Consider the following 25,502-nt stretch of genomic DNA (forward strand, 5'->3'; position numbering starts at 1 on the left):
GTAAGTTTGCCTGCCCAACTGCTCAACACTCTATCCTACCCCTTCTGTGTACCTCTCTCAAATGGCGCTAGATCGCCGCAGAGGGCGGTATTTTGTACATTCCAAAACTCCCGAGATCCGACGTCATCATGATGATGTTTTGCCATGTTTTGGAATCCGAAAAAGCGTGAAAGTAGTGAGCCGACTGTGCTCAGTACTCGGATCCCCTAAGTTCGGGTGTGTTCGGTTTCCGAGGAACCGAGCCTGAGCACCTCTAGTCAAGATATTTGAAAAAATGTTGAACTAAAACTTTAACAACTTTATCATATGTGATTGTGAAAATGTATACCCAACAATAGCTCTTGCTGGAACTGATCACCTCTATATATACACTTAGGTACTCATGTACAGTGTTGGGAGGGTTTGTGTCAGTGTGTTGCCTCCAAGGTACCATTGTCCCTACTTTTAAGAAGTACAAAAATGTAATTTAATTTATTAGAGTGAGATTATTTTAATTAAATAAAGGGAAAGAGAGAGCTCATTTTACATTCCCTGCTGTGCAGAGGGACACAGACACTCCACAAAAGTAATATTGCACCAGCTTTGAACTGGTAGAGATCGGATCTCTTCCTATTCTTTCAGCTGGACCCATTTCTTCTCCATGTTCCACTTTGGTTGAAAACCGCATTTCCAGGTGCAAGTCAAGCAATAGAATAAAAAGCTTTACACACAAAAAAGTGACATAATAAAATGATCAAAATTAATTTAAGCCATAAATGAGGCTAAATCGAGCAGTAAATGGTGGGCATTTGGGCGATCATCCTGGCACACGGGTGCTAAACTATGGATATTTGTGTTGTGCATAGAGTGCTTTGTAAACAAAGCCCACATAGGATATATCATGTATGACTTACCAACCAGAAAACATCCAGCCAGTGGCAAACCTGTAGTTAGAAACAACTTAAGAGCGTGACAAAAATATTGCAGTCTAAGGATTATATTTACTAAACTGTGGGTTTGAAAAAGTGGAGATATTGCCTATAGCAACCAATCAGATTCTAGAAATAAATGATAACTAGAATCTGATTGATTGCTATAGGCATCTCCACTTTTTCAAACCTGCAGTTTAGTAAATCTAGCCCTAAGAGAGGGTTAAATGGTTTTGAATAAAAATGGTGCAAGATGTGTAATGGAAATAGGCAACTTGCAATGCACAATCGTTATGACTTAGGAACATAGTAAAAAGGAAAAAATTAGTAAAGAGCTTTCCAGTTAATCCTTTCACACCAAACCACTGTACATATACATTGGGTAGGAATGGGCTTTACTCACTACTGCTGTACATAAGCAACAATCTTGGCAAAATGTGGAGTGAGGCGAATATTCCACGGAACAGTTTGTAAAGTTTCATTCTCTCTAGTCCCACCCATTGTATCCGCTGTATTGTCCAAATACCACATTCTGGATAATTTCTTGTCTGCCAAGATATCATTCTGAATATATGTGATTATATGTGATGTCTCCACTCCATGATGATCATGGATGATCACCAGCATTGGCCAGACTAGCATGCTCTTCATCTATAGCAGTCACCATTAATTTTTTTGCAATAATGATGTTTATTGAAGTTTTTCAAAGGCACAGCCACCTTTATTTTAAGATGAGTTGTGCTCATGGAACCTCAGAACATATGCACAACTTAAGTATTATCGATAAGGGATTCATGCTATGAGACCTAAGATTTCATATGGATAAAACAGGCCCTAAGTTCAGAAACACTACAAAGAAAGCATAGAGCAGAATAGTGCAAATCTAAAGACAAGACTAGAGCAGGCAGGTAACAGGCAAGATCAAGAGTCAAGCAGGTTTAAAGCATCAGCTACCTCAGGAACCTAATAGGAATCACACAACATGTTTCCTGAACGTATAAAGCATATCTCGTTAGGGCATCATGTGGCCAACTGCAGAATTGCTTCAACCACTGAGCCGAGAACCTAGTGAATTGTGTCTGCATTGGCTTGGCCTGACACTAATGCAAACCATACAAATTAAATCTCCTTTTGTCTCATCTCTTACTTAACAGTTTGTTGCCGTTTATACCCCCAGCCAAAATATATTTATAGATCAGTCCCTTATGAAGTTCATAGGCAGGCTGAATTTAAGACAATAACTTCTATCTAAAAAGCCAAATACGCTTTTAATCATGGCATGGGATAAATTCCTGCTTTCTCCTAATTCAAGTGTTTACCAGAGATCTCTGGAGAGTGGGGTTTAGTTTTATAGATGCAGTTACTTGAGGATATTTCTAATGTTAATTCCAATGAATACCGTAAAAAACAGGTTCAAAATTCTTAATATATCCTTAGATGAATACCACATGAGGTTTCGTTTTCTAGATGGAAAAATTTTAGGGTCTGTCTAATATTCTGCCAGTTCTCTATAGAGCCACCAATGGCAAAACCCACCCCACCCACAAGGAAAAATGCACTTCATTGTTTCTGGACCCTGCTGTGTATCCAAACAGTGAGGAAAGCACATAAATGCAGTGCCCCTGGCACAGGAGAAGTAGCAGAATAAGTTCTGGTGCGTGTTTCTCCAGTTGAGCAAATCATGATAGAGAAACAGAGTCTTAAATGCAGTAGTGAAACGTGTGTTTACAGATATGTACAATTAAAATGACTAAAAAAAAAGTGAGTTAAAAATGTTGTCATTATCTATATATGAGTACAGTGCAGTTTCTACTATTCTGAGTGATACTTTGAGGGATATACATATTATTTTTGGAAGCTAGATTCTTTGTTCTTGAGATATGGTGCAACAACCATAATTACACATTGAAAGCTAAATATACACCTTAATTTCTAGAGCATATTATGTTTCCTGAACATAAATACTGTAATCCAGAGAAATGGGAGAATACATTAACATACATATGTGCAATATCTAGAGGTAGAATAGTGCATTGTAGGTCCCCATAGTGAAATTTGGGGTATGGCACGGTGATGCCGCTCCAGCATCCCGACCACTTGCTCTGAGCTCAGAAGCGCGGGAGACTTTTCTGAGCACATGTGGTTCAGCCAACCGGGGCTTAACTATGGATTTGTCAGACCAACATATGCTCAGAAGATGTTCCTGTGATGTTCTGAGAGGGGTTGTTGCTGGACGCCCCTCCCTTCCAGACCCAGAGTGGCCACATCCGCTGCAGTGGCAGTAGTTCCACTACTAGCAATAGTGCTAGTTATTTTATAAATGTTGAAATGTGAATTTGAGAGAATGATTTAAATTTTTCTATTTTTTGGTCAGTTTACGTTCTGTATAGTCCACTATCTATGGGATGGTGTAGGTGCATTAACTCCAGCACCTATCTCTGGAGATCCACCTACTTCCCACTCAGTTTTAGCTTACTCCTCTATAACTAGGTTACAGTGGGTAGTTTACTGAACAGGGCCCCCTACACATGCTGGTTACGTAGCAAGAGAAAGCTGAATGTGAAGCTGATAAAGGCATGGTATCACAGTGTCATTACAACAGACACAATAAAAGGGTACAAGACAATCTCCCTGATTAAATACAGAATTACTTTTATTGCATATTTTCCTCCTAAACAGTTCTTAGTTACACGAATGGTAGTATAATTTCAAACAATTCTCCACAGAGCTAACTATCTATCTAGAATTGTTACTTTGCCTTTCAATCAATCTGTCATCTATCAGGGTTTCTCCTCTTGTCCTGATCTCATATCACTACAGGAAATCTCTAATTTTAGCTGTTCTGCCTTGTGTCCCACACAGTACTCACAGGTGGACAAACACACTTGCTCCTGTCTAGATGCCTTTCAGAGCAGACATCTATGCTCCTGCTTACTCTGCTTATTGATAAGCTGTTCTCCCATAACTTAAGCTTCTCTTTGCATCTTGCTGGTTTCCGGATCCCCCCTCTTGGACCTTAGACTGTTGACCTAAAATACATCACTTTCACCAGTCCCAGTGTCTTCATTTTGATACTGTTGCAGGTATGCAGTATTCACTCTGTGGGCATCGACTATCCCTAGCTCCTGCTGGTTACTAGATAGCCAGGCTCTTAGACCAAAGCAGAAGTTTAAACCCAAATTCAAAGTTTAAGACTGGAAGGTGAGGTAGTATTCTATCTGTAAATTGTAATCTGAGACCCAGCTCAGATGAGAATCAAGAGTTTGGAAGTGAGGAAGCATTTATCTGAAGGGTTCATTACACATGTACATTGTATATTCAAATTAATATTAATAAAAATGTTACTTATGATTAAATGCTTCCAATAGAAATTCCAGTCTTTTCTCAAAAAAAGTGTACATTTTACTTGTGTAAACAAAGCAGTTAAAATGTATTATCAGTTTAATATGAATCCTGGTTCCTGTTGTTATTCTATGACAGTGAGCTGAAAACCACACACCTCTTGTAAGTGACACCAATGCAGCTGATGAGTGTGCTGTAACTGAGTGAGTAAAGTTTTCTTGTCATGAAGTTTTCATTAGCAAATTAAGACAATACACCTTTTCATTAGACAGGGGTCATCATGGAAAGGGAGTGGACACATAACAGTTGTGTCCTAGCTCTCTGGATCTCAATACTTTTGAATATTTAGAAGACAAGTGGATACACCATCAACACACTTACTGTAGCTGCATTAGTCATGCAACTTGTCATGAATAAACATTTTTTTTCTACACTTGCAGTACCGTGTAGAGTCCATACACCAACAATTCAAGTTGTTCTAAAGCAGGCCTGGCCAACCTGTGGATCTCCAGGTATTGCGACACTACAAGTCCCAGCGTACATTGCCAGCTATCTGCGGGCTATCTACTGGCAAAGCATCCTGGGGCTTGTACTTACACAACACCTGGAGAGCCACAGGTTGGCCAGGCTTGTTCTAAAGGTTTAATATTACAAAATATTATTTCATATGAGAGTTTTGTTGAAATTAAGGGTAAACATAGCCATTTGCCATTGTTTGCTTTAGGTCCGAGATATCAACATGTACAGGAACATCATCAAGACACCTTTCAAGCAGGAGTTTGATACAACCAATCTGAGCAGATGCTGGCAGGAATGTATGGAAAGTTCTGGATACCATTCCAGGATGGAAACAGTAAAACAATTTAATAAACAGAACCACTGGACAAAGCGGGGCATTGCACTCATCCCAATGAAATATCCTGTTGCTTTTACTGTGGCGTACATGAATCAAGTAAACATCATTTGTTCATTTAATAGTCTGAAATATGCAGCAACTGAATGTACTGATATATTCTTGTCCCTACACTACTCTTACAGAATATAAATGTAGAGGTTTAATTTTGTTTGCAGAGGGGGTTTTTTGTGTGGGGTGTATGAGACGAATTTGTAAGTGTAAATTAGTTCTATACCAATCCCAAATAAAATCTGGGAGCCAGCTTGTGGACAAATTCTTCAATATTGAATTAATATAAAATGGTGTAGTCATGTTCATGGGAATACATTTCACTGACAGACTAATGAACATGATCAGAATAGAAAAACAACTCTTCCCACTGTTTACCAAAATTCATATTATATTGTTGTGTTCTAGAAGATAAGCAATGCAATAATACCAAATATTGTAAGTAGCAATACTTTACACTTTCTTACATACAAGTCCAAGTGGGATCCCAATGCCGTGCCAGAAAATTTAAACATTTAAACCTTGCCATTTTTAATGGGGTTTTTTTTACAAAAAACAACTGTCATGAAACCAAAAAGTATTGTTTTGGGCCTGTGTATGTATTAATATGCTTTTACATTGCAATTTTTGATAATACTTAGATCATATAAGCACAAGTAAATATGCCTATTTTTATTGAGATCATTTGACAAAGAAATGCATATTTTTGTACAGTAGGTAGGATAAAGTAGTGAACTAAAATTATGTTTGTATAATTTATTGATTAATGCATTCATATCTGTATACATTTATTGTATCTAATTTGTGTATATAAAATTATGACTATTGAATGAATATGATGCCACTAGCTGAAATTTATATTGGACAGCACTTACTATAGTGTGCTAATTTTTCATTTATGTTGTTTTATGTAGGCTGCTGCATTGGTTCACATTTACTGTGATGGTTCAGTGCTATTGTCACATGGAGGTACTGAGATGGGACAAGGCATTAATACCAAAATGATTCAGGTAAGGTCATTTATATTTTGCTTTGCCTGTTTCTCCATAGTCTTCAATTACTGCTGTTTTTCAGGACTCCTCAGTTGTTTTGCTGTATGTACATGTATGATTAAGGTAGGACTACATAATAAATATAAAATGGGATACATGCTCGATCCATGTAACACGTTTGACATTTTAAAATATCTTTGAAAAGTAAAATTTGATTTCAATTCCAGCTTATGTTAATATCCTGTTAATGAACACAAAAGAGAAGGCTAGCGTGGTCTCCAGCTAATTTCCCTTGATATCATTACTGATGCTCAGTTCCGCCCAATACTTGTGAATGAGGTCACGGTGTTCACTAGTAAGGTGATAGGATATTACGGAATGAATGTAACAGTATATACATAGGTGGTAGCAAGATCATAATCCACAGGAAGAACAGAGGTTAGTAACAGTCAGGTGATGAGAAACAAAACCTCAAGCCAAAGTGATAGTAAGATAATCTAAAGCCAAGGGTTATTGTGGGCAGCAAATAAACAGGAACTGAGTCAAACACAGAACTCCAGCAGTAGAATCAAACCCAGATATCCACAGAGTAACCTATCGCAGGCAATAAATTAATGTAACATATAAGGGTCATTTGCACCTGAATGCTGTGCTCTGAACCCATATCGGAGCACTCCATTACAGCTGAGTGTACTGTTGCACTTACGTCTGCTTGGAGTTATTATTATTATTATTATTATTAATTTTTATTTATAGGGCGCCACAAAGTATCCGTAGCGCCGTACAAGGACAAACAATGGCACAGTACAAGGTGAAACAGCACAGTACAAGTAACAGTAAGCACTATAACTCTGGGGGCTCAGGCACAGCATGAAAGAGAGGGAGGGAGGGGAAAAGTGAGTACAGGCAGGTAACTATGGCCCAAGAGGGTGGGCACGGATGACAGGTTGAGAGTCACTGAGGGGAGCGGAGAGAAGCGAGAGGAGACAGAGGGCAGAGGGACTGAGAGGAGGTGAGATGAGTAGCTGGAGAGCGCAGTTAAAAGTGATGGAAACAGAAGGTAGGAGAGCCCTGCTCAAAGGAGCGAACAATCTAAAGGGAGGGGAAGACAGACAGACACATGGATGAGACGGAGAGACGGGAGGAAGGGGAAGAAGGGATGAGAAAGAGAGGTAGCCGACCGGTGGGAGTTTAGGCATGAGACTGGAAGGCTTTAAGGAAAAGGTGGGTTTTTAATGTTCGTTTGAAAGAGGACAGATTAGGGGAAGTTCTGATGGAGCGGGGGAGCTTGTTCCAATGGAGGGGAGCGGCGCGGGAGAAGTCTTGGATACGTGCGTGAGAGGAGGTAATCAGAGGGGAAGAGAGGCGACGATCGTTGGACAATCGCAGTGAGCGGGAGGGAGTGTGAATAGAGATAAAGTTAGAGATGTAGGGAGCAGTGGAGTTGGCGAGGGCCTTGTAAGTCAGAGTGAGGAGCTTGAAAAGGATTCTGTAGGGGAAGGGAAGCCAGTGAAGGGCTTGGTAGAGTGGGGATACAGAGGTGGAACGGCGAGAGAGGAAAATAAGCCTAGCAGCGGCGTTAAGTACAGATCTAAGGGGAGCGAGATGAGAGAGGGGGAGGCCGATAAGGAGAAGGTTGCAGTAGTCCGAGCGGGAGATAATCAGAGAGTGGACGAGAGATTTGGTGGCATCCTGGGAGAGGAAGGGCCGAATGCGGGCAATGTTGCGAAGCTGGAAACGGCAGGATTTGGCGAGAGAGTGAATGTGAGGGGCAAAGGAGAGAGAGGAGTCGAGGATGACACCTAGGCAGCGGAGTTGGGGAACAGGAAACAGAGTTTATGTGAATTTGCACAAAAGCATTGGACAGTGAGGATAATAGTCTGCATTTATACAGGCCTGCATGGACCTTAAGGAACTATTAAGATGGTGAAACAACATTAATCAACAACATCTATGAAATGTATGTGCTACATAAAGTTATAAGCTATACATTTGGACAGTTACAGTTATTTTGTTTATTAACAAGTGAATTTATTGGTGGGTCCTCCATACTCCATGATATAAAAAGAAGGAATGAGCACTCCCGATAAAATACTTATGCTGCTCCTCTTCGGGAAAGTACAATAAACATAAAAATGTATAGGGAGCGCAACTGGCTAAATAGAATTGGTAAATGTGAGGATAAAGTCTATTCAGTTTTTATATATACAGTGTGGCTATGGCAATAAAAATAAATAAAATATTAATTACAAACATTAAAAAAATAGTAATATAGAGGTAGAAAGAAATACCAATAAAAATATAATGCAATCAAACGTATATTCAACTGAAATCAAATAAAAGGGAAAGGCTTGATAAAAAGGGAAATATCAGTAAAATCAGCATATCTTCTATATAGGTGGTACTTAAAATGTTTATAGCTCTTTGCAGAGTATATGCATTGCGGAGTGGCAGTGCACTCAATATCAAATCTCAAACTTGAACGTGTAAAAGATCCTATCCTAATATTGCCCTACCACGTCCTGCTTATGGAGTTGAGAAAAGATATTCTTCGGGCCCCGCTGATCTTGTAGTTTGTACCAGCTTTAGGAGCCAGCACAGGATCACGTGCGGATCATTTTTAAGCCAGGGAATCAAAGTCAATGATCATTGAACCAGTGAGGGAGTTGATGGTTGCACTCTGCTACAGTCCTTGTTTATCTGCTAACCTTGTAACCTTGATTCTAACCTGATTATCATCCTTGCCTTTGATCCCCTGCCTTAAAGATTATCTGGACATGGCCTATATGAACTGTCTGTTTTACATATTTATTATACTTCACTAATAGAACATATAAATATAATTTATATACATTCCATATTTATATTCATCGGTCTTGGGGACCATCTCCGCTGCAAGTCTTGGGTTGGTCGAAGCTTACTCCAGGGGGGCTGATTCTTCAGCCCTCCACATAAATATATCCAAGTCCCCTGGTCTGATTCAGAAGGGCAGCATTATGGCACAGAGCATATTAAGTAAGACAAAGTATGAAAGCTCTGCTTTTGTATTCTGATGAATGCTCTCTCTGCCCATCGAGAAGTGCATAGTACTAGACTTTGGTGTTTTTGGTATGGGTGCAGGCCACCTTTATCTATTTACTTTTATAAATGTCTAATTCTATTCATTCATACCAATGACCTCTGCCTGTTACTGTAGCTTCACTGTCTGTGATGCATGCCCTGTAACATTCAAAATGTATTGTGTGCATAGTCTTTGAAGCTTTGTGGTATGTGTGCAGGCCACCTTCGTCTATCAGCATCCTCATTTATTTATATACAGCAAACTACATAGACCTTTACAATTGGGTATCTACTTGTATAAATATCTACTGATGCCTCTGTCCATCTAATGACATCTTATTGTTACTTATTCTTCACTCTCCATGATGCTTGCTGTGTAATGTTCCAAATTTAGTGTGTGCATAGCGCTTCAACATTTTTAGCTCTTGCACCTTACACTAAATTTTTGTTGTTGTTTAATTTATCAAATGGGCTTGCTATAATTGGTGAAATGGCAGATGACATCTTTTTTGCAGCCCCTGCAGTGTTCTACATGCGGGCGCTGAATGTCAAAAATGGCCAGAAGAAAACCCTCATAGGCCTTTTATAAATAAAGATGTTACTGAATGACTTTGAAATTGACAAGTACTGAAAAATAGAAAAAAGTGTAGTATATATAGCAGTTTTTGGGGTGTGCAGCTGCATTGTTCCTTACATGCAAACACGCTTTTTTAAATATAGATGTCACTGAATGACCCTTTGACAAGTATTGAAAAATAGAAAAGATTATTAGCGGTTTTTGCCGTGTGCAGCTGTGTTGACACTCTCACGCAAACACCCAGTTTTTTTCAAACTTAATTCAGATGTCACTGCCCCACGCACGATTACTTTCACTAGAAAAGCTTAAAATGTTAAAACAAATAAATCAATTTGTTTTCGGGATTCTGCTGCTAATAGTCATACAGCAAAAACACACTGTTTTTCTCCACTAAATATACTCTTTTCTTCAGAATGATATCTAACTCAGTCTATATACTAATATATATGCATTAATAACAACCAGTGACCACTAGTTCATATAAAGTCTCCGAAAGATTGAAATGAAAACCAATTGATCAGCAAATTATTCTAGCTGACTGATCTCTACAGAACTGCTTTAAAATAATCACACGATTATGTTGCTTTCTATGTTCCTCTTTCACTCTGAATGCTATTTTCAGAGCAGAGCACTGCAGCTAACCTCCTCCCTCCATGCTGCCTGTTCTAAAATTACTTGAGAAAAATGAGGTAGGGCTGTATGTATAGAAGATATAAATCCAAAATTTTCCCAGAAATTATGTTTTGCCTCTTTTTCAAATTCTAAATTGGTGTGCAAAACCGAGTAATGACTCGGTTTCACTCAGAACCCCAAAACTCGGATCTGTCAGATTTCTCTGAATTCAAATATACTGAATATAATACCTATGTTTGTTTGTCTGTGTATATTGTTACAGAGGCACTGGGAAAGTGGCAGATGGCAGGTATGTGTGTCCCAGGCTGTCTGTCTTATGTGCTTTTAAACCCCAGAGAGATTGCTGGTAAGCTTTGGGAAGCGTTTTCCCAAACAATATGTTCAGAAAATTGGTAAGGGTCCCTGGGGTGTAAATAGAGAGAGAAGGGTGGGCTCCTTTTACAAGGTCCAGTTCAGGTCTTCTGATCATTGTCAGGCTCCGTCTCAGCACTAACACTAAGTGGGAGGGATGGCCTGCTTCCTGTTGACACTCACTGTGCATGCATGTGCAGTAGGCTTTGCATCCCATTGCTAGGCAACAGGACACTTCTCGGCTTCCTGTCAGTGGTCAGCGTGCCTGACCGCCAATAGCTTTTTGTTTCTGAATGCACCAAGGTGGCGTACATAATTGCCCTTCTCATGCGCCAAACTCTAGCCTGGGCTTCCCCTCTCTGGTAGAGGGATGATTCTATGCCCCAGAACTCTTCTCTCTTCATCAAGAATTTTCTGAAAGTCTTTGAGCCAGGCTGAGTCTCTTCAGCTGCTTCTGGATTGCTGGCCCTTCATTAAGGATCCTTAACTACTGGCTAGTATGTGGTACAGTTTCGGACTGTAGCCTCTGAGCCTTGCTGGAATAATGAGGCTCTCGTGGCCTCCCATCCAGCACAAGTTAATCTCCCTCTGTATCAAGGTGGATATTCGCCACAGGGAGCGTAATCAGGAGAGGGATCAAACTTGTTTTCCCTTCCCCCATCTGGATCCTCAGTTTCAGTCTCCTGTATTCACTTCTGAGGAACCCTTGCAACTTGGTCGTTCTCGCCTTACCCAGGAGGAACGTGACAGACGCATCAGGAATCACCTCTGTCTTTATTGTGGAGAATCTGGTCACCTTCTCTCTGCATGTTCCAAGAGACCGGAAAACACCCCATCCTAGGTAGTGTTAGGTGGGTCGTCCTAGGATCCACATCCTTTACCCCCTACTCCTTAAGAGATGCAGAATTTCTTATGCCTATAGTTGTTTATTCTCTGGATGGTCCCCAGCAGTTGTCAGACTTTTGTGGACTCTGGATCCGCTGGAAACTTAATTTCCGCCAAGTTGGCCTCCAAACTCTATTTCTCCATTCATTCTTTGGCATAGCCTTTGGCTCTGACAGCGATAGATGGTAACCGTGTCACCAACGGCTCAATCGACCGCATTACAAATATGGGGCCCTTCTGGCTGAAGACTGCAAGCAACTAGAGGAACTTTTTCCAAAGAAGAACAGAAGACATTTACAAGCAGGACTTTGGAATTAAAAATATATTTGGGACATTTACACGCAGGACTTTGGAATTACAAATATATTTGCGACATTTACAAGTAGGACTTTGGAATTACAAATATTGTTGGACATTTCAAGCAGGGACTTTGGACTTGGTTTTCAAGCATTTTTGGATTAAAAGCTGCCGACGAAAAAAGAAGAATTCATTTTTGGTGAGTATTTGGGGTTTTCTTATTTTTAATAAATATATGTGGTGTTAATGAGGGTGTGTATTATTTTTATGTTTTTTTTTAATTTTTATTAAAATTGTATGGTTGTAAACAGGGTGTGGTGGTTTTTTTTAACATTTTTGTGGAACTACAGGTCTCAGGGCATATTGACACTTGTGGTTCTCCAAGTGCCAGCATGCCCTGGCTGCCATGGGTATGCTGATGCTTGTAATTATATAAGTATCAGCATGCCCACACTGTTTATGGTAGCCTGGGCTGGCTGTGACTTGCCCAGGGGTTTAGGAAGTTTAGGAAGAGCCCTAGTGCTTTCAGCACTGGGCTGGGTGTCCCTAGAGGGGAGGCCCGCTCGTTTTGTCGACGGACCCCACTCCCTAGGGAATCTAGCCCACCGCTGAACAGCCTGGTGTTGGTTAGGGATACACTGGATTTGTCAGAGAAGGTAGTTAAAACAGGAAGTCTGCTGAAGATGGTAAAGAAAGGGGATGCCCAAGGAAGATGATCACTCCAGGTGGCTTGATGATCAGAACAATAACAATGATCTCCAGGGGTCAACCATGAAGATGAAAGATATCCACCCGTAACTTCAAACACAAAGTATCATCTATAAAGTTTCCACCTCGTTATATTGGTCCCTTCTGCATCTTGCATGTCATCAATGCCATTACGTACAAGCTCCGGTTACCTCCCTTCCTTTCATATATCCCTACTTAAACCTTTAACTCTTCCTCCTCCTCCCATCAAGTCTGTCCTGGGGGACGAGTATGAGGTTGAACATATCTTGGTCTCTCATACCATTCGAGACAGAATACAGTTTCTGGTCCATTGGAAGGTTTGCGGTCCGGAAGAGAGATCCTGGGTCGACAATAAAGATCTACACGCACCTCATCTTCTCTCCAATTTCCTCAAGGGCCAGTCTGCTGTTCGTTCTGTTCCGGAGAGAGGGGAGGGGTCTTTGCACTGACAGTGCGAGAGACAGCTGCCTGTCTTCCACCGATCATAGCGTCTCGTTCCTAGCAACGGGACACTTCCTGTTGGCACTCGCTACTCACGCATGCGCTGTGGGCTTTGCGTCTCATTGATAGGCAACGGGACATTCCTCAACTTCCAGTCGGCGGTAAGTGTGTCTGACTACCAATTACTGCCCACCTATCAGAGCTTATTTCTAGGTTCAAATAGCAGTCTCTAGGGTGCCAAAGTATTAGTTTTCACACCTGCTCTAGCACCTTGTCTGTTATCCTGAATCTGCTCCTGTTGTGACCCAGCTATCTCCTTGGCTTCCCTTTGGATTTCGTTTTGGCACCTTATCGTTGGCTCTGGCTCTCTGACTCTTGGTTTGATTTTGACTATTCTTCAGATCTCCCCTTCTACCTTGCTTCCCGGCTGGTTCTGACATGGTTTGATTGACTATGCCCGTCCACTCTGTTACTCCACTGGTGGTTGTCTCTAAGAACCGCAACCTGCGCACCCTCTTGCAGCAAAGCCCAAACTCCCTTGTGGAGGTCCCTGGTGAACACCGGGGGTGCATTAGACTCTGTGCCTCCCTGATCAACAGTGCTAATACCGGCTAGTAACTTCTTCGCTGCTCGTGACAATCATCCAGTCTCACAGCAGACTGATTAAGGGTTGCACCTGCAAGGTTCTGATAAAAAGCTGCTAGGCAGTTTTCTTGGTCTCTCAGACCTGGGTAGGAGGGTGACCAATTAGCTCAATATTTTGTTTGTGTGTGGGACACAAGGTCCTTCACAGCAGAGAGGGTGTTCCTGTGTGTTTAGTTAGTGCCGGACAGGCAAGGTGTTTATTTTGCAGTTTTTTTTGTTTTTCTGCTTAATAAATCTGGCTGAGGCCAGTTTTACCAAAACCTTGGACATGTCTGACTTCTCTGCTGCTGTTCACTACTCTAGGAGATGGCACTTGTTCCCCTAACCCGGTTACAGTATATACACAAGATAGAATATAAAAGTTTGAGTGTAAGGCAATGTTGGAAACCCCTATCAATCTCCTCCTGCCCTTGCAAGTTTATTTTCTTTCAGAAACTGTATTCTCTTCTATACGTGCAGACAAAAATCTCATATTAACTCTGCCTTTCAATTGCAGATTGCCGGCCGAGAGTTGGGAATACCTATATCCTACATCCACATCTGTGAAACTAGCACTGTCACTGTCCCCAATACTGCTGCCACAGCTGCCAGTATTGGAACAGATGCAAACGGGATGGCAGTTAAGGTATATTATATAACTGGTTTTGTAAACAACTGCTTTCTTAGATGGAGCTATGGAACCTGTGTCTCTTTACCTATAAATTACAGTTGTAATAGCTTTACAGCCGCAGGCCATCTAAGCTTTTGTCAACAATACAGCATTTATCACCACAAACTGTGATGAGTAAAGTCATCAGATAATTTAAAAAATAACTGTTTTGTATTATTTTATTACTTTCTTCTGTGCAGAATGCTTGCAAGAAACTTTTGAAAAGACTTAAACCAATTATCAGCAAAAATCCTAATGGCACTTGGGAGAGTTGGGTAGGTGGATTTCTCAAATGCTTTGGAGCACTATTTATATTGGAAACAAGTGAGATATATTTGTACATTGAATAACAAAAGCAAAATGTATGTATCCTAATCAGTATTTTTCAAAATCCCATCAGTGCTGGTTTTAGTATCTTATCAGAGACCAAGGGGTAAATGTATCAATATGCGGGTTCTTCAACACCCGCGTGTTCAGCCTCTTCCGCGATTAAATTTCAAGCGGCGCTGCATTATAAAGGGTAACTTCCCTTTACAATGCAGCGCCGCTTAAAATTTAATCGCGGAAGAGGCTGAACACGCGGGTGTTTAAGAACCCGCATATTGATACATTTACCCCCAAATGTGGCTCAGTCCATAGCACCAGATCATAGATTTCTCAGAATGACAAAATCCAGGTCTAGTTCAGTAATCTCTATTTATTGTAACAAGTCTAGAAAGATGTATAGGTGAGTGAATGATTTTGAGCAGGCTTGAGAAACAAAGATAACATATTAATTCTATATAAAGTCCTTTAATTTCTGATCTAGATAAACATAAAAAATTAAATTGCAAGCCCCGTCCAAACCTGTACTGTATTTCTGTCAGAAAATCTTTCTGTCTACAGTCATAGCCAAAAGTTTTGAGAATGACACAAGTATTGGTCTTCTCAAAGTTCGCTGCTTCAGTGTTTTTAGACCTTTTTGTCAGATGTTGCTATGGTATAGTGAAGTAAAATTACAAGCTTTTCATAAGTGTCAAAGGCTTTTATTGACCATTACATTAAGTTTATGCAAAGAGTCAATATTTGCAGTGTTGACCTTTCTTTTTGAAGACCTCTGCAATTCACCCTGGCATGCTGTCAATCAACTTCTGGGCCATATACTGACTGATGGCCGCCCATTCTTGCCAAATCAATGCTTGGAGTTTTCAAGAATTTGTGGGTTTTTGTTTGTCCACCTGCCTCTTGAGGATTGACCACAAGTTCTCAATGGGATTAAGGTCTGGGGAGTTTCCTGGCCATAGAACCAAAATTTCGTTGTTTTGATCCTGAGCCACTTAGTTATTACTTTTGCCTTATGGCAAGGTGCTCCATCATGCTGGAAAATACATTGTTTGTTACCAAACTGTTCTTGGATGGTTGGGAGAAGTTGCTCTTGGAGGATGTTTGGTACCATTCTTTATTCATGGCTGTGTTCTTAGTGAAAATTGTGAGTCAGCCCAATCCCTTGGCTATGAAGCAACCCCACACGAGTGGTCTCAGGATGCTTTACTGTTGGCATGACACAGGACTGATGGTAACGCTCACCTTTCCTTCTCTGGACCAGGGCCGGATTTACCGCTAGGCAACCTAGACACCTGCCTAGGGCCTAGCGGCTCTCAGGGGGCCCAGAAGGGGGGGACAACCAAAAATATAAAAAAAATAAAAAAAAATAATAATAAAATAAAATTGTGGCCCATCCCCCGACTCCCTCCCGCCGAGATTCATATGGGGGGGGGGCTAGTGTGGTGGCTGGTCTCCTCCCTCCCTTCTCTGTGTCACATGGGACGTGCACCACATGACAGGTGCTGTCCCATGTCAGAAGACTGCAGAGCGCGGCACGGATTGAACAAGGTAAGTGCGGGGGGGTTTGGAATATTGTGTATGTGTGTGTTTGTCAGTCAGTGTCAGTATATTGTGTGTGTCAGTGTCAGTATATTGTGTGTGTCAGTGTCCGCATATTGTGTGTGTCAGTGTCCGCATATTGTGTGTGTCAGTGTCCGCATATTGTGTGTGTGTCAGTGTCTGCATATTGTGTGTATGTCAGTGTCTGCGTATTGTGTGTGTCAGTGTCCGCGTATTGTGTGTGTCAGTGTCCGCATATTGTGTGTGTGTCAGTTTTAACATATTGTGTGTGTGTCAGTGTCAGCATATTGTGTGTGTGTCAGTGTCTGCATATTGTGTGTGTGTCAGTGTCTGCATATTGTGTGTGTCATTGTCCGCATATTGTGTGTGTCAGTGTCCGCATATTGTGTGTGTGTGTCAGTGTCTGCATATTGTGTGTGTCAGTGTCCGCATATTGTGTGTGTCAGTGTCTGCATATTGTGTGTGTGTCAGCATATTGTGTGTGTCAGTGTCAACATATTGTGTGCGTGTCAGCATATTGTGTGTGTGTGTGTGTGTGTGCCAGTGTCAGCATATTGTGTGTGTGTGTCAGTGCCGGCATATTGTGTGCGTGTCAGCATATTGTGTGTGTGTGTCAGTGTCTGCATATTGTGTGTGTCAGTGTCAGCATATTGTGTCAGTGTCAGCATATTGTGTGTGTCAGTGTCAGCATATTGTGTGTGTCAGTGTCCGCATATTGTGTGTGTCAGTGTCTGCATATTGTGTGTGTGTCAGTGTCAGCATATTGTGTGTGTGTCAGTGTCCGCATATTGTGTGTGTCAGTGTCCGCATATTGTGTGTCAGTGTCCGCATACTGTGTGTGTCTCAGTGTCCGCATATTGTGTGTGTCAGTGTCCGCATATTGTGTGTGTCAGTGTCCGCATATTGTGTGTGTCAGCATATTGTGTGTGTCAGTGTCAGCATATTGTGTGTGTGTCAGTGTCCGCATATTGTGTGTGTCAGTGTCCGCATATTGTGTGTGTCAGTGTCCGCATATTACGTGTGTCAGTGTCCGCATATTGTGTGTGTGTGTCCGCATATTGTGTGTGTGTCAGTGTCCGCATATTGTGTGTGTCAGTGTCTGCATATTGTGTGTGTGTCAGTGTCAGCATATTGTGTGTTTGTCAGCATATTGTGTGTGTGTCAGTGTCTGCATATTGTGGGTGTCTGCATATTGTGTGTGTGAGTGTCTGCATATTGTGTATATATATAAGTATGGGGCCAATATATTGTGTGAGTGAGGGGTCAAAATATTGTGTGAGTGTCAGCCAATATATTGTGTGTCAGCCAATATATTGTGTGTATGGGGCCAATATATTGTGTGTGTATGGGGCCAATATATTGTGTGTGTGAGGGGCCAATATATTGTGTGAGTGAGGGGTCAATATACTGTGTGAGTGAGGGGCCAATATATTGTGTGTGTGAGGGGCCAATATATTTTGTGTGTGTGAGTGAGGGGCCAATATATTGTATGTGTGAGTGAGGGGCCAATATATTGTGTGTGTGAGTGAGGGGCCAAAATATTGTGTGAGTGAGGGGCCAGTATATTGTGTGTGTGAGTGAGGGGCCAAAATATTGAGTGAGTGAGGGGCCAGTAAATGAATGTAGTGTGTGTGTGGGGGGGAGCAGTAAATGAATGTAGTGTGTGTGTGTGTGGCAGTAAATGAATGTAGTGTGTGTGTGTGTGGGGGGGGGCAGTAAATGAATGTAGTGTGTGGGGAGGCAGTAAATGAATGTAGTTAGTGTGTGTGGGGAGGTTCTTAATACAATGTGGGAAGGGTAGGCTATTAATTTAATTGTGGAATGCAGGTGGGGACTAATTATTGGGTGCTATTTTATTTGTGGGGTAATGGTGGGGCAATTTAATTTAATAGTGGGGCCTATGAATTTATAATGGGGTAATTAGACCTTTAATTTAATGCTGGGGTGGTTTGGAAGCTATTTATTGATTGTGGGGCTGTTTGTAGAAAATGAGGTCTATTTATTAAATGTATATTTAATGCATGTGATTGTTGTGGGAAATGGTAATATTTGTTAAATGTAATTGCTATTTAAATTATTCCTGGGTCTGTTTGGAGGGAGGGAAATAGGTTTATATATTAAATGTGTGTGCTATCTAATGTCAGTGTTGGTCGGAGGGAAAGAGATCTATTTAGCAAATGTGAATATTATTTTAATGTTGTGGCTGGAGGGAGGCCTAATTATAAAATGTGGGTGCTATTGATTTAACACTGGGACTAGTTGGAGTTTTCTAAATTTTATGTACCCATTTTTTTCCAAATAGGGCCTCCAATATTCCAGGATCCAAACAACCAGCAAATGAGCTAAAGTAACCAGCAGCCACAAGTGGTGACCGTGACAAGAACAGGTAGGAGAGAGCAGGACAGTCTGCCAACTGTCCTGAATCTGGTGGGATAGTCCCGAATTTGGGTGACTGTTTAACTTAGGAGAGTCGGGAGGTATGTCCCGCTTCACTGTGTACTGCTTGTGAAGGCAGAACTGTGTACACCTAACAGTAGTGCACACAGTATTACCTGTGTATGTGTCTACAATGAAAACCATGTTACATCATAGGGGGTTAATCTGTCTAAAGTGCCCAAGCCCCCCAAAGCCTTAATCCAGCTCTGGACCTGGGCATAAAAATATATATATGGGTTAAGCAACACTAAAATAGTCTCTTTTTATATAGTTAAATATATATTGTACCAAAAACCACCCTTTAAGGATGGGCCGCTACTTATGGGCCAGTGCTATGTGCTTGCCCCCTGGGCTAAAGTCTGCCAGCCCTCACCTGCGTGTGGCCACTGTGTGTGTGTGTATTATGTGTGTGTGTGTGTGTGGCCACTGTGTGTGTGTGTATTATGTGTGTGTTGAGGGGCCACTGTGTGTGTGTGTATTATGTGTGTGTGAGGGGCCACTGTGTGTGTGTGTGTGTATTATGTGTGTCTGAGGGGCCACTGTGTGTGTGTATTATGTGTGAGGGGCCACTCTGTGTGTGTGTGTGTATTATGTGTGTCTGAGGGGCCACTGTGTGTGTCTGTATTATGTGTGTGTGAGGGGCCACTGTGTGTGTGTTATGTGTGAGTGAGGGGCCACTGTGTGTGTGTGTTATGTGTGTGTGTGTGTGAGGGGCCACTGTGTATGTGTATTATGTGTGTGTGTGGGGCCACTGTGTGTGTATTATGTGTGTGTGAGGGGCCACTGTGTGTATGAAGGGGGGGGCCCAAACCAATATCTTGCCTAGGGCCCCATGAGGTCTAAATCCAACTTTGCTCCGGACAAGTGTTTTTCCAAATGTCCCAAGCAATCTGAAAGGGGATACATTAGAGAAAATGATCCCAGTCCTCAGCAGTCTAATCCCTGTACCTTTTGCAGAATATCAGTCTGTCTCTGATGTTTTCCTGGAGAAGCTGGCTTTGCTGGCTTTCTTGACACCAGGCCATCTTCCAAAAGTCTTCGCACTCACATGTGCCCATTGCCATTCCTTAACAAACTGTGCACTGGTGGTGCCCCGATCCCGTAGCTGAATCAACTTTAGGAGACGGTCTTGGTGCTTGCTGGGCGCCCTGAAGCCTTTTTTCAAAATTATTGAACCTCTCTCCTTGAAGTTCTTGATGATCCGATAAATGGTTGATTTAGGCGCAATCTTACTCGCAGCAATATCCTTAGCCCTTTTGTGCAAATCAATGATGACTGCACATGTTTCCTTACAGGTAACCATGGTTAACAGAGGAAGAACAATGATTTCAAGCACCACTCTCCTTTTTAAAGCTTCCAATCTGTTATTCTAACTTAATCAGTATGACAGAGTGATCTCCAGCCTTCTCCTCATCAACATTCTCACCTGTGTTAATGAGAGAATCACTGAACTGATGTCAGCTGGTCCTTTTGTGGAAATGCTGAAATGCAGTGGAAATGTTGTTTTTGGGATAAAGTTCATTGTAATGACAAAGAGGAACTTTGAAATTAATTGCAATTCATCTGATCACTCTTCATGACATTCTGGAGTATATGCAAATTGCCTTCATAAAAACCTGAGGCAGCAGACTTTGTGAAAAATAACATTTGTGTCATTCTCAAAATTTTGGGTCATGACTGTATATTGCCTGTTGTGGAGCATGATAATGGACACAAAATAGTCATGTTTAACATATTATTCCATGTTGAAAAGCTTGTTTTCAAGTTTGCAAATATATTCAGAGACTGCTACATAGGTAAAACCATATGAATTGGTGCTGAAAAGCATAAGGAGAACATCGAAAGGTTAAATACCGTAAAAACTAATGTTGTGTTAAAAGTCACATAACAATTGCCATGAAAAGCAAAACAAAAAAAATCTGTTTAAGGAAGTAGCTTGTTTTTATTTTACACCTAATAAAATAAGGAAGACATGGCACAGTGCAATGACATTTCATCACTTTAAAAATGCACTTAAATGTATAAAAAATATGTTTTTGAAGTGATTACTTCAGCTGTGCGTGATCTGATTCCGCTACACGTGATCTGATTCTGCTATGCGTGGTCTGATTCCGCTGTGTGTGGTCCAGTATCGGACTGGGGCATGAAGGGCCCACCAGGGGGGTGTGGCCAGCCATCATAGAGGCGAGACCAGACACTAGAGGGGTGTGGTCAGAAGGACCGCTAGCACCATAGTGTACTATATAAAGAATGCAGTGTGTATATAAAGAGTACACAGTCTTGACCTGCCCCTTAGATTGGGCAGAAAAAACATCAAAAATATGGATTGTCCAACTAGACCAGGCTTGGCTAACCTGTGGCGCTCCAGGTGTTGTGAAACTACAAGCCCCAGCATGCTTTGCCATTATATAGCAGTTTATTGCTGGAAGGGTATGCTGGGACTTGTAGTTTCACAACACCTGGAGTGCCACAGGTTAACCAAGCCTGCACTAGACTCAGAACATTTGACAGACTGTCCTACCTGTTCTTGTCACTTTTACCACCTGTGGCTGCTGGTTTCTTTAGTTGCGGCTTGCCTGTGCGTGGTCTGATTCAGCTGTGCGTGGTCTGATTCAACTGTGCGTCATGGCAGATTTCATGAGGGCCTAAAAGGGAACATCACTTTCAGTCAATTGTATCTCCAAGGCAGATGTGTTTATGTTCCTTGTTCTTTTGATACAATAGATAAGCTCATGTATGTACATTGGAAAAAATTGTATTTACTTGGAACACAATATTACCTGAAGGTGGCGTTCCCTTTTATGAATATATTGTAATATGCTGTTGTAACTCTGTTCCACATTATATTTTCCCTTTCACAGACAAAGGAAGCTTTTATTCAAAGAATAAGTCTCTCAGCCACTGGGTTTTTTAGGTAGGTCACATTAATAATATTGCAAGATAAATAACACACAACATATGATTATTCTGACACCATAATAGTAATGTTATTAATTTTAACACACACACTCTGTAAGGTCTCACTCGTGTGTAAATGAACTATTCTTGGTACCTTCAGAGGTTATGAAACGTATATGGACTGGGAGAAAGGAGAAGGACACCCATTCCAGTATTGTGTCTATGGTGCAGCCTGTTCAGAGGTTGAAGTAGATTGTCTAACTGGGGATTATATGGTAAGTAATTTAACACTTTTACACACATAGTAATGAACACATATATTGCATTCGATAATGTCTGGGATGGCCCTGGCTTTTTTTTACAACTGTGCATGTACAACCATTGTAAGCGCTCAGCATTCACACAGAGATGGACTGTCCCACTATATGAACCTCGGCTTTTTTTTACAACTGTGCATGTACAACCATTGTAAGCGCTCAGCATTTACACAGAGATGGACTGTCCCACTATATGAACCTCGGTTCATTCCTCTATCTTGTTGAGTCCTGTATTTATTGTACATCCTCAAAACCAAGACCACAGTTTACAGTTATCACAGGGTTGCCTTTAGTTTATTTTTACCAGTACCAGATTCAGAAAGGTGTAATTAGGGGAAAATAAAAGGAGCTTAGGTAAAGCAGCACAGGCTTTGTGAGAGTAGAAGTGAGGTGTGCAACAGGTGAAAAATACTTGATATTTCAGATAATGAGCAGTTTACACTTACAGTATAAGACCTTAGCATACCTTCCAATATTTACAATCCCGAAAGCAGGTCAAAATAAGCCCGACCCCAATTTCACACAAACCCTGCACACAACAAGGCATATTTGTCAAAATGCCGTCAATTTTCGAGAAGTCCCGCCAAAAATGGGACAGTTGGAAGGTATGCATTTATGAGGGTAAAGCACTTTTGAAAGGAAAAAAACACAATCTAAGAGATGGTGAATAAAATACTGTACATTTAATAGCTGGCTATAAAGGAAATCATTGCAAGCTTTGAAGGAACTAAAGGACCTTTCAAAAGTGCTTTGCCCTCACATCTATCTATCACCTAACATTGTATCAACATTTTTTTTAGAAATACGAGGTACATGAAAGTATAGTGAAATAAATAGAACTAAGCAACAGCTTTATTATAGGTGCAAATACAAAATGATTCATCTTAGCATGTGAATTATATTTATTTCTGATTATTTCTTCCTGGACAGAATATCAGAACAGACATTGTCATGGATATTGGTTGCAGCATTAATCCAGCTATTGATGTGGGGCAGGTACCGTATTTTAAATGTAATATTGAACTATTTTGCTATGAACTAATAACAAAAAATGTTTGTAGATGACCTATGTCTGTATCTTTATGCTTATCAAATCTCAAAGGCCCTGTTATAGCATGAATAGCATAGTCTATCTAGCCTGACACTGGTTCCCACTTTAGCAGGGGGAATGCATGCTGAATGTTTTAGTGGGAGCCAGCTCAGTCTGTTTGATTCTGGTTTAACTTTTTTTTTGGAGGGAACACATTTTTATTTTAACATAATATCATACTAGTCCACTCTCCCAGAATGTCCAAGAGACACCTGAATTCCGGGTAGGTCTCCAGGAAGAACAGGCAATTCTCCCGCATTCCTGTTGAAGTGGGCAGGATGGGAGCCTCAATGACTCAGTTTGTGGTGAATAGTATCCCTTTGGCCCTGCCCCACCGACAAAATGTCGCTTCTGTGTCATTTCATTATGTGGGCAGGACCAAAATGATGTGATTCGTCACACCCCGCCCCCTTTCACCATCCCACTTCAGTTTCCCCCTTCCGGGATCTCCCGGAGGGCAAGACTACAAGACTACAAAGTTGGTAAGTATGCATAATATATGGCAGCCATAGTGATCATCTTCTTGCCTAGCACATTCAAACAACTTGGTCTGGGAAAGACGAAGATGATGACTGCTGTATCTTTGCTCTGGACGCATCAGTACACCAGACATAAGTTTACTACTGATTTTCACCTATTTTTTAACTAGAATCTAAATATACTGCATATGGTTTTGGCGATTATTTGCGCACTTTCCTTGCAAGTTATTATTATTATGTTTTATGTCTGAGCTGTATGTCTTACTACAAATTCATGCATTCATGCTCAACATGTAGCACGACTTTAGCATTTTAAATATAAATTAGAAACAATTTCAAGTTAACATGCAAAACATTCAGACGAGAATGGCTATGTTTTCCATAGTTCAGTGGTGGGAATTAAGGTGCAGTCCAAAAGTGTCCAAGAAAAACACATATATTTAGTACAGGAATTGCAATATTTGGAGTTTGGGTTAACACAAATTTCACTCAACACATCAGATTACAATATTTTTGTGAGATTTCGTTTAACAATTATTTAGCTGCACACATAACAGATGATTGGGAGCTATTATCATCAAAATGATTATTGCAGATAAGTGTTGTTTTTCATCACAGCTTATTGTGGCAATTTACCTTTATGTCATCGTCGTGGCAGCTGAGTGATTCTCAGCTGCCACAGTGAAAACTTTCGAGGAGCAATAAGATTTATTTTTCTCTCTTCAGGCACTTTCACTCAGTTGTCACAGAGATAAAAGTTTTGTAAATTAACGTAATAAGCAGCAATAAAAAAAATGAAACTTTTCAGTGCAATGGTCATTATGATGATAAATAGAGAATACCACTAAACAATGATCATTTCTCTACTTTGTCCTTATACATATTAAAATATAGAAAAAATAATAGCTGGTGCAGTTTACATGTTCTACATAAGTAATGGAGTGTTATTGATGTGTAAAACTTTCCACCACTTTCTGGGGTGCAGATTGCTTTGAGAGAATTTATCACCAATGCATACGGGATTACGCATAATAACTTTAATTTTGGAAAATGAATTGACATTTTCACAGCTGTTTATACTTATTAGTAAAAACAAAAAAGGCCAGTATGTTACTTTTCCCTCACAACAGTAACCTTGGCATAACGCTTTATGGGGAAGGATGGTCACTCCTTCACCAACGTGTTGTAAAACCCTCTATTAATGCAGCTGTACAGGATAATACGTATAAAATTTACTGCACATGGTACCATCAACCCTCACAGGTCCGACCTCTGCTGGCTTAACTGCGGGCAAAGAGGTAGTTTTCTACATGTCTGGTGGAATTGCCCTCTCATATCTCCATACTGGGATGATATTTTAGCCTTGATCACTCAGATTACTGATACCTAAAGATCCACTGCCCATTTTTCCTTTGCCAACCAGTCCAATCTATGGCCAAACCTCCTGGTAAATTGATTCGCCATATCTGTAATGCAGCTAAACATCAACAGAATTTACCACACTGCCTCTATGGAATATATCACAAGCCTCCTCCATGATACTGTTGCTACTTATCATAAAGTGTGAGATCCCTAGTATTTATAGAATAATAGCAACCCACCAGGCACTTTCTAAATCCTATATTTCCCTGTCGATTCTCTTGTTACTGGGCCCCAACACCCAGTTGTTCCTGTTACTCTTTTGAACTCCACCATAATTGCTATCACAACGTTGCTATGTTTAGTACCACTTCTCTTCTCCTTTCCATCCCTAAACCCTCCCGTTCACTTGCTCCCCTCCTGGGTATGCACCATCCTGGGTTTGAAACGTCACTTCCCCCTCCCTTTGTTCTTCCCTGAACCTACCAACACCCAATTAAAACCTTTTATGTCACTTGTTATTTATACTACCTGGTCTCCCTAGCTAAGGTCATCCCATGTTCCCGTTTTATAGTATCACATATTCAAAGGCTTTCTATAGTGATTTGGATCCTTTCTGTTTCCGT

The 25,502-nt window shown here is 40.9% G+C and overlaps 1 protein-coding gene across 1 annotated transcript in view; it reads left to right on the plus strand.

Annotated features, from left to right (window-relative positions):
* The window catches only part of LOC142097881 (aldehyde oxidase 1-like), a 104,694-nt gene that overhangs the window by 69,409 nt on the left and 9,783 nt on the right, over positions 1-25,502 (plus strand). Inside the window, 7 exon segments of the mRNA XM_075180108.1 lie at positions 4,975-5,202; positions 6,069-6,164; positions 14,261-14,389; positions 14,614-14,688; positions 21,595-21,647; positions 21,792-21,906; positions 22,879-22,944. Of these exon segments, the coding sequence (XP_075036209.1) occupies positions 4,975-5,202; positions 6,069-6,164; positions 14,261-14,389; positions 14,614-14,688; positions 21,595-21,647; positions 21,792-21,906; positions 22,879-22,944 (762 nt within the window).

Source organism: Mixophyes fleayi, chromosome 7 (genome assembly GCF_038048845.1).
Source record: "Mixophyes fleayi isolate aMixFle1 chromosome 7, aMixFle1.hap1, whole genome shotgun sequence".
In the NCBI taxonomy this organism is placed as follows: Eukaryota; Metazoa; Chordata; class Amphibia; order Anura; family Limnodynastidae; genus Mixophyes; species Mixophyes fleayi.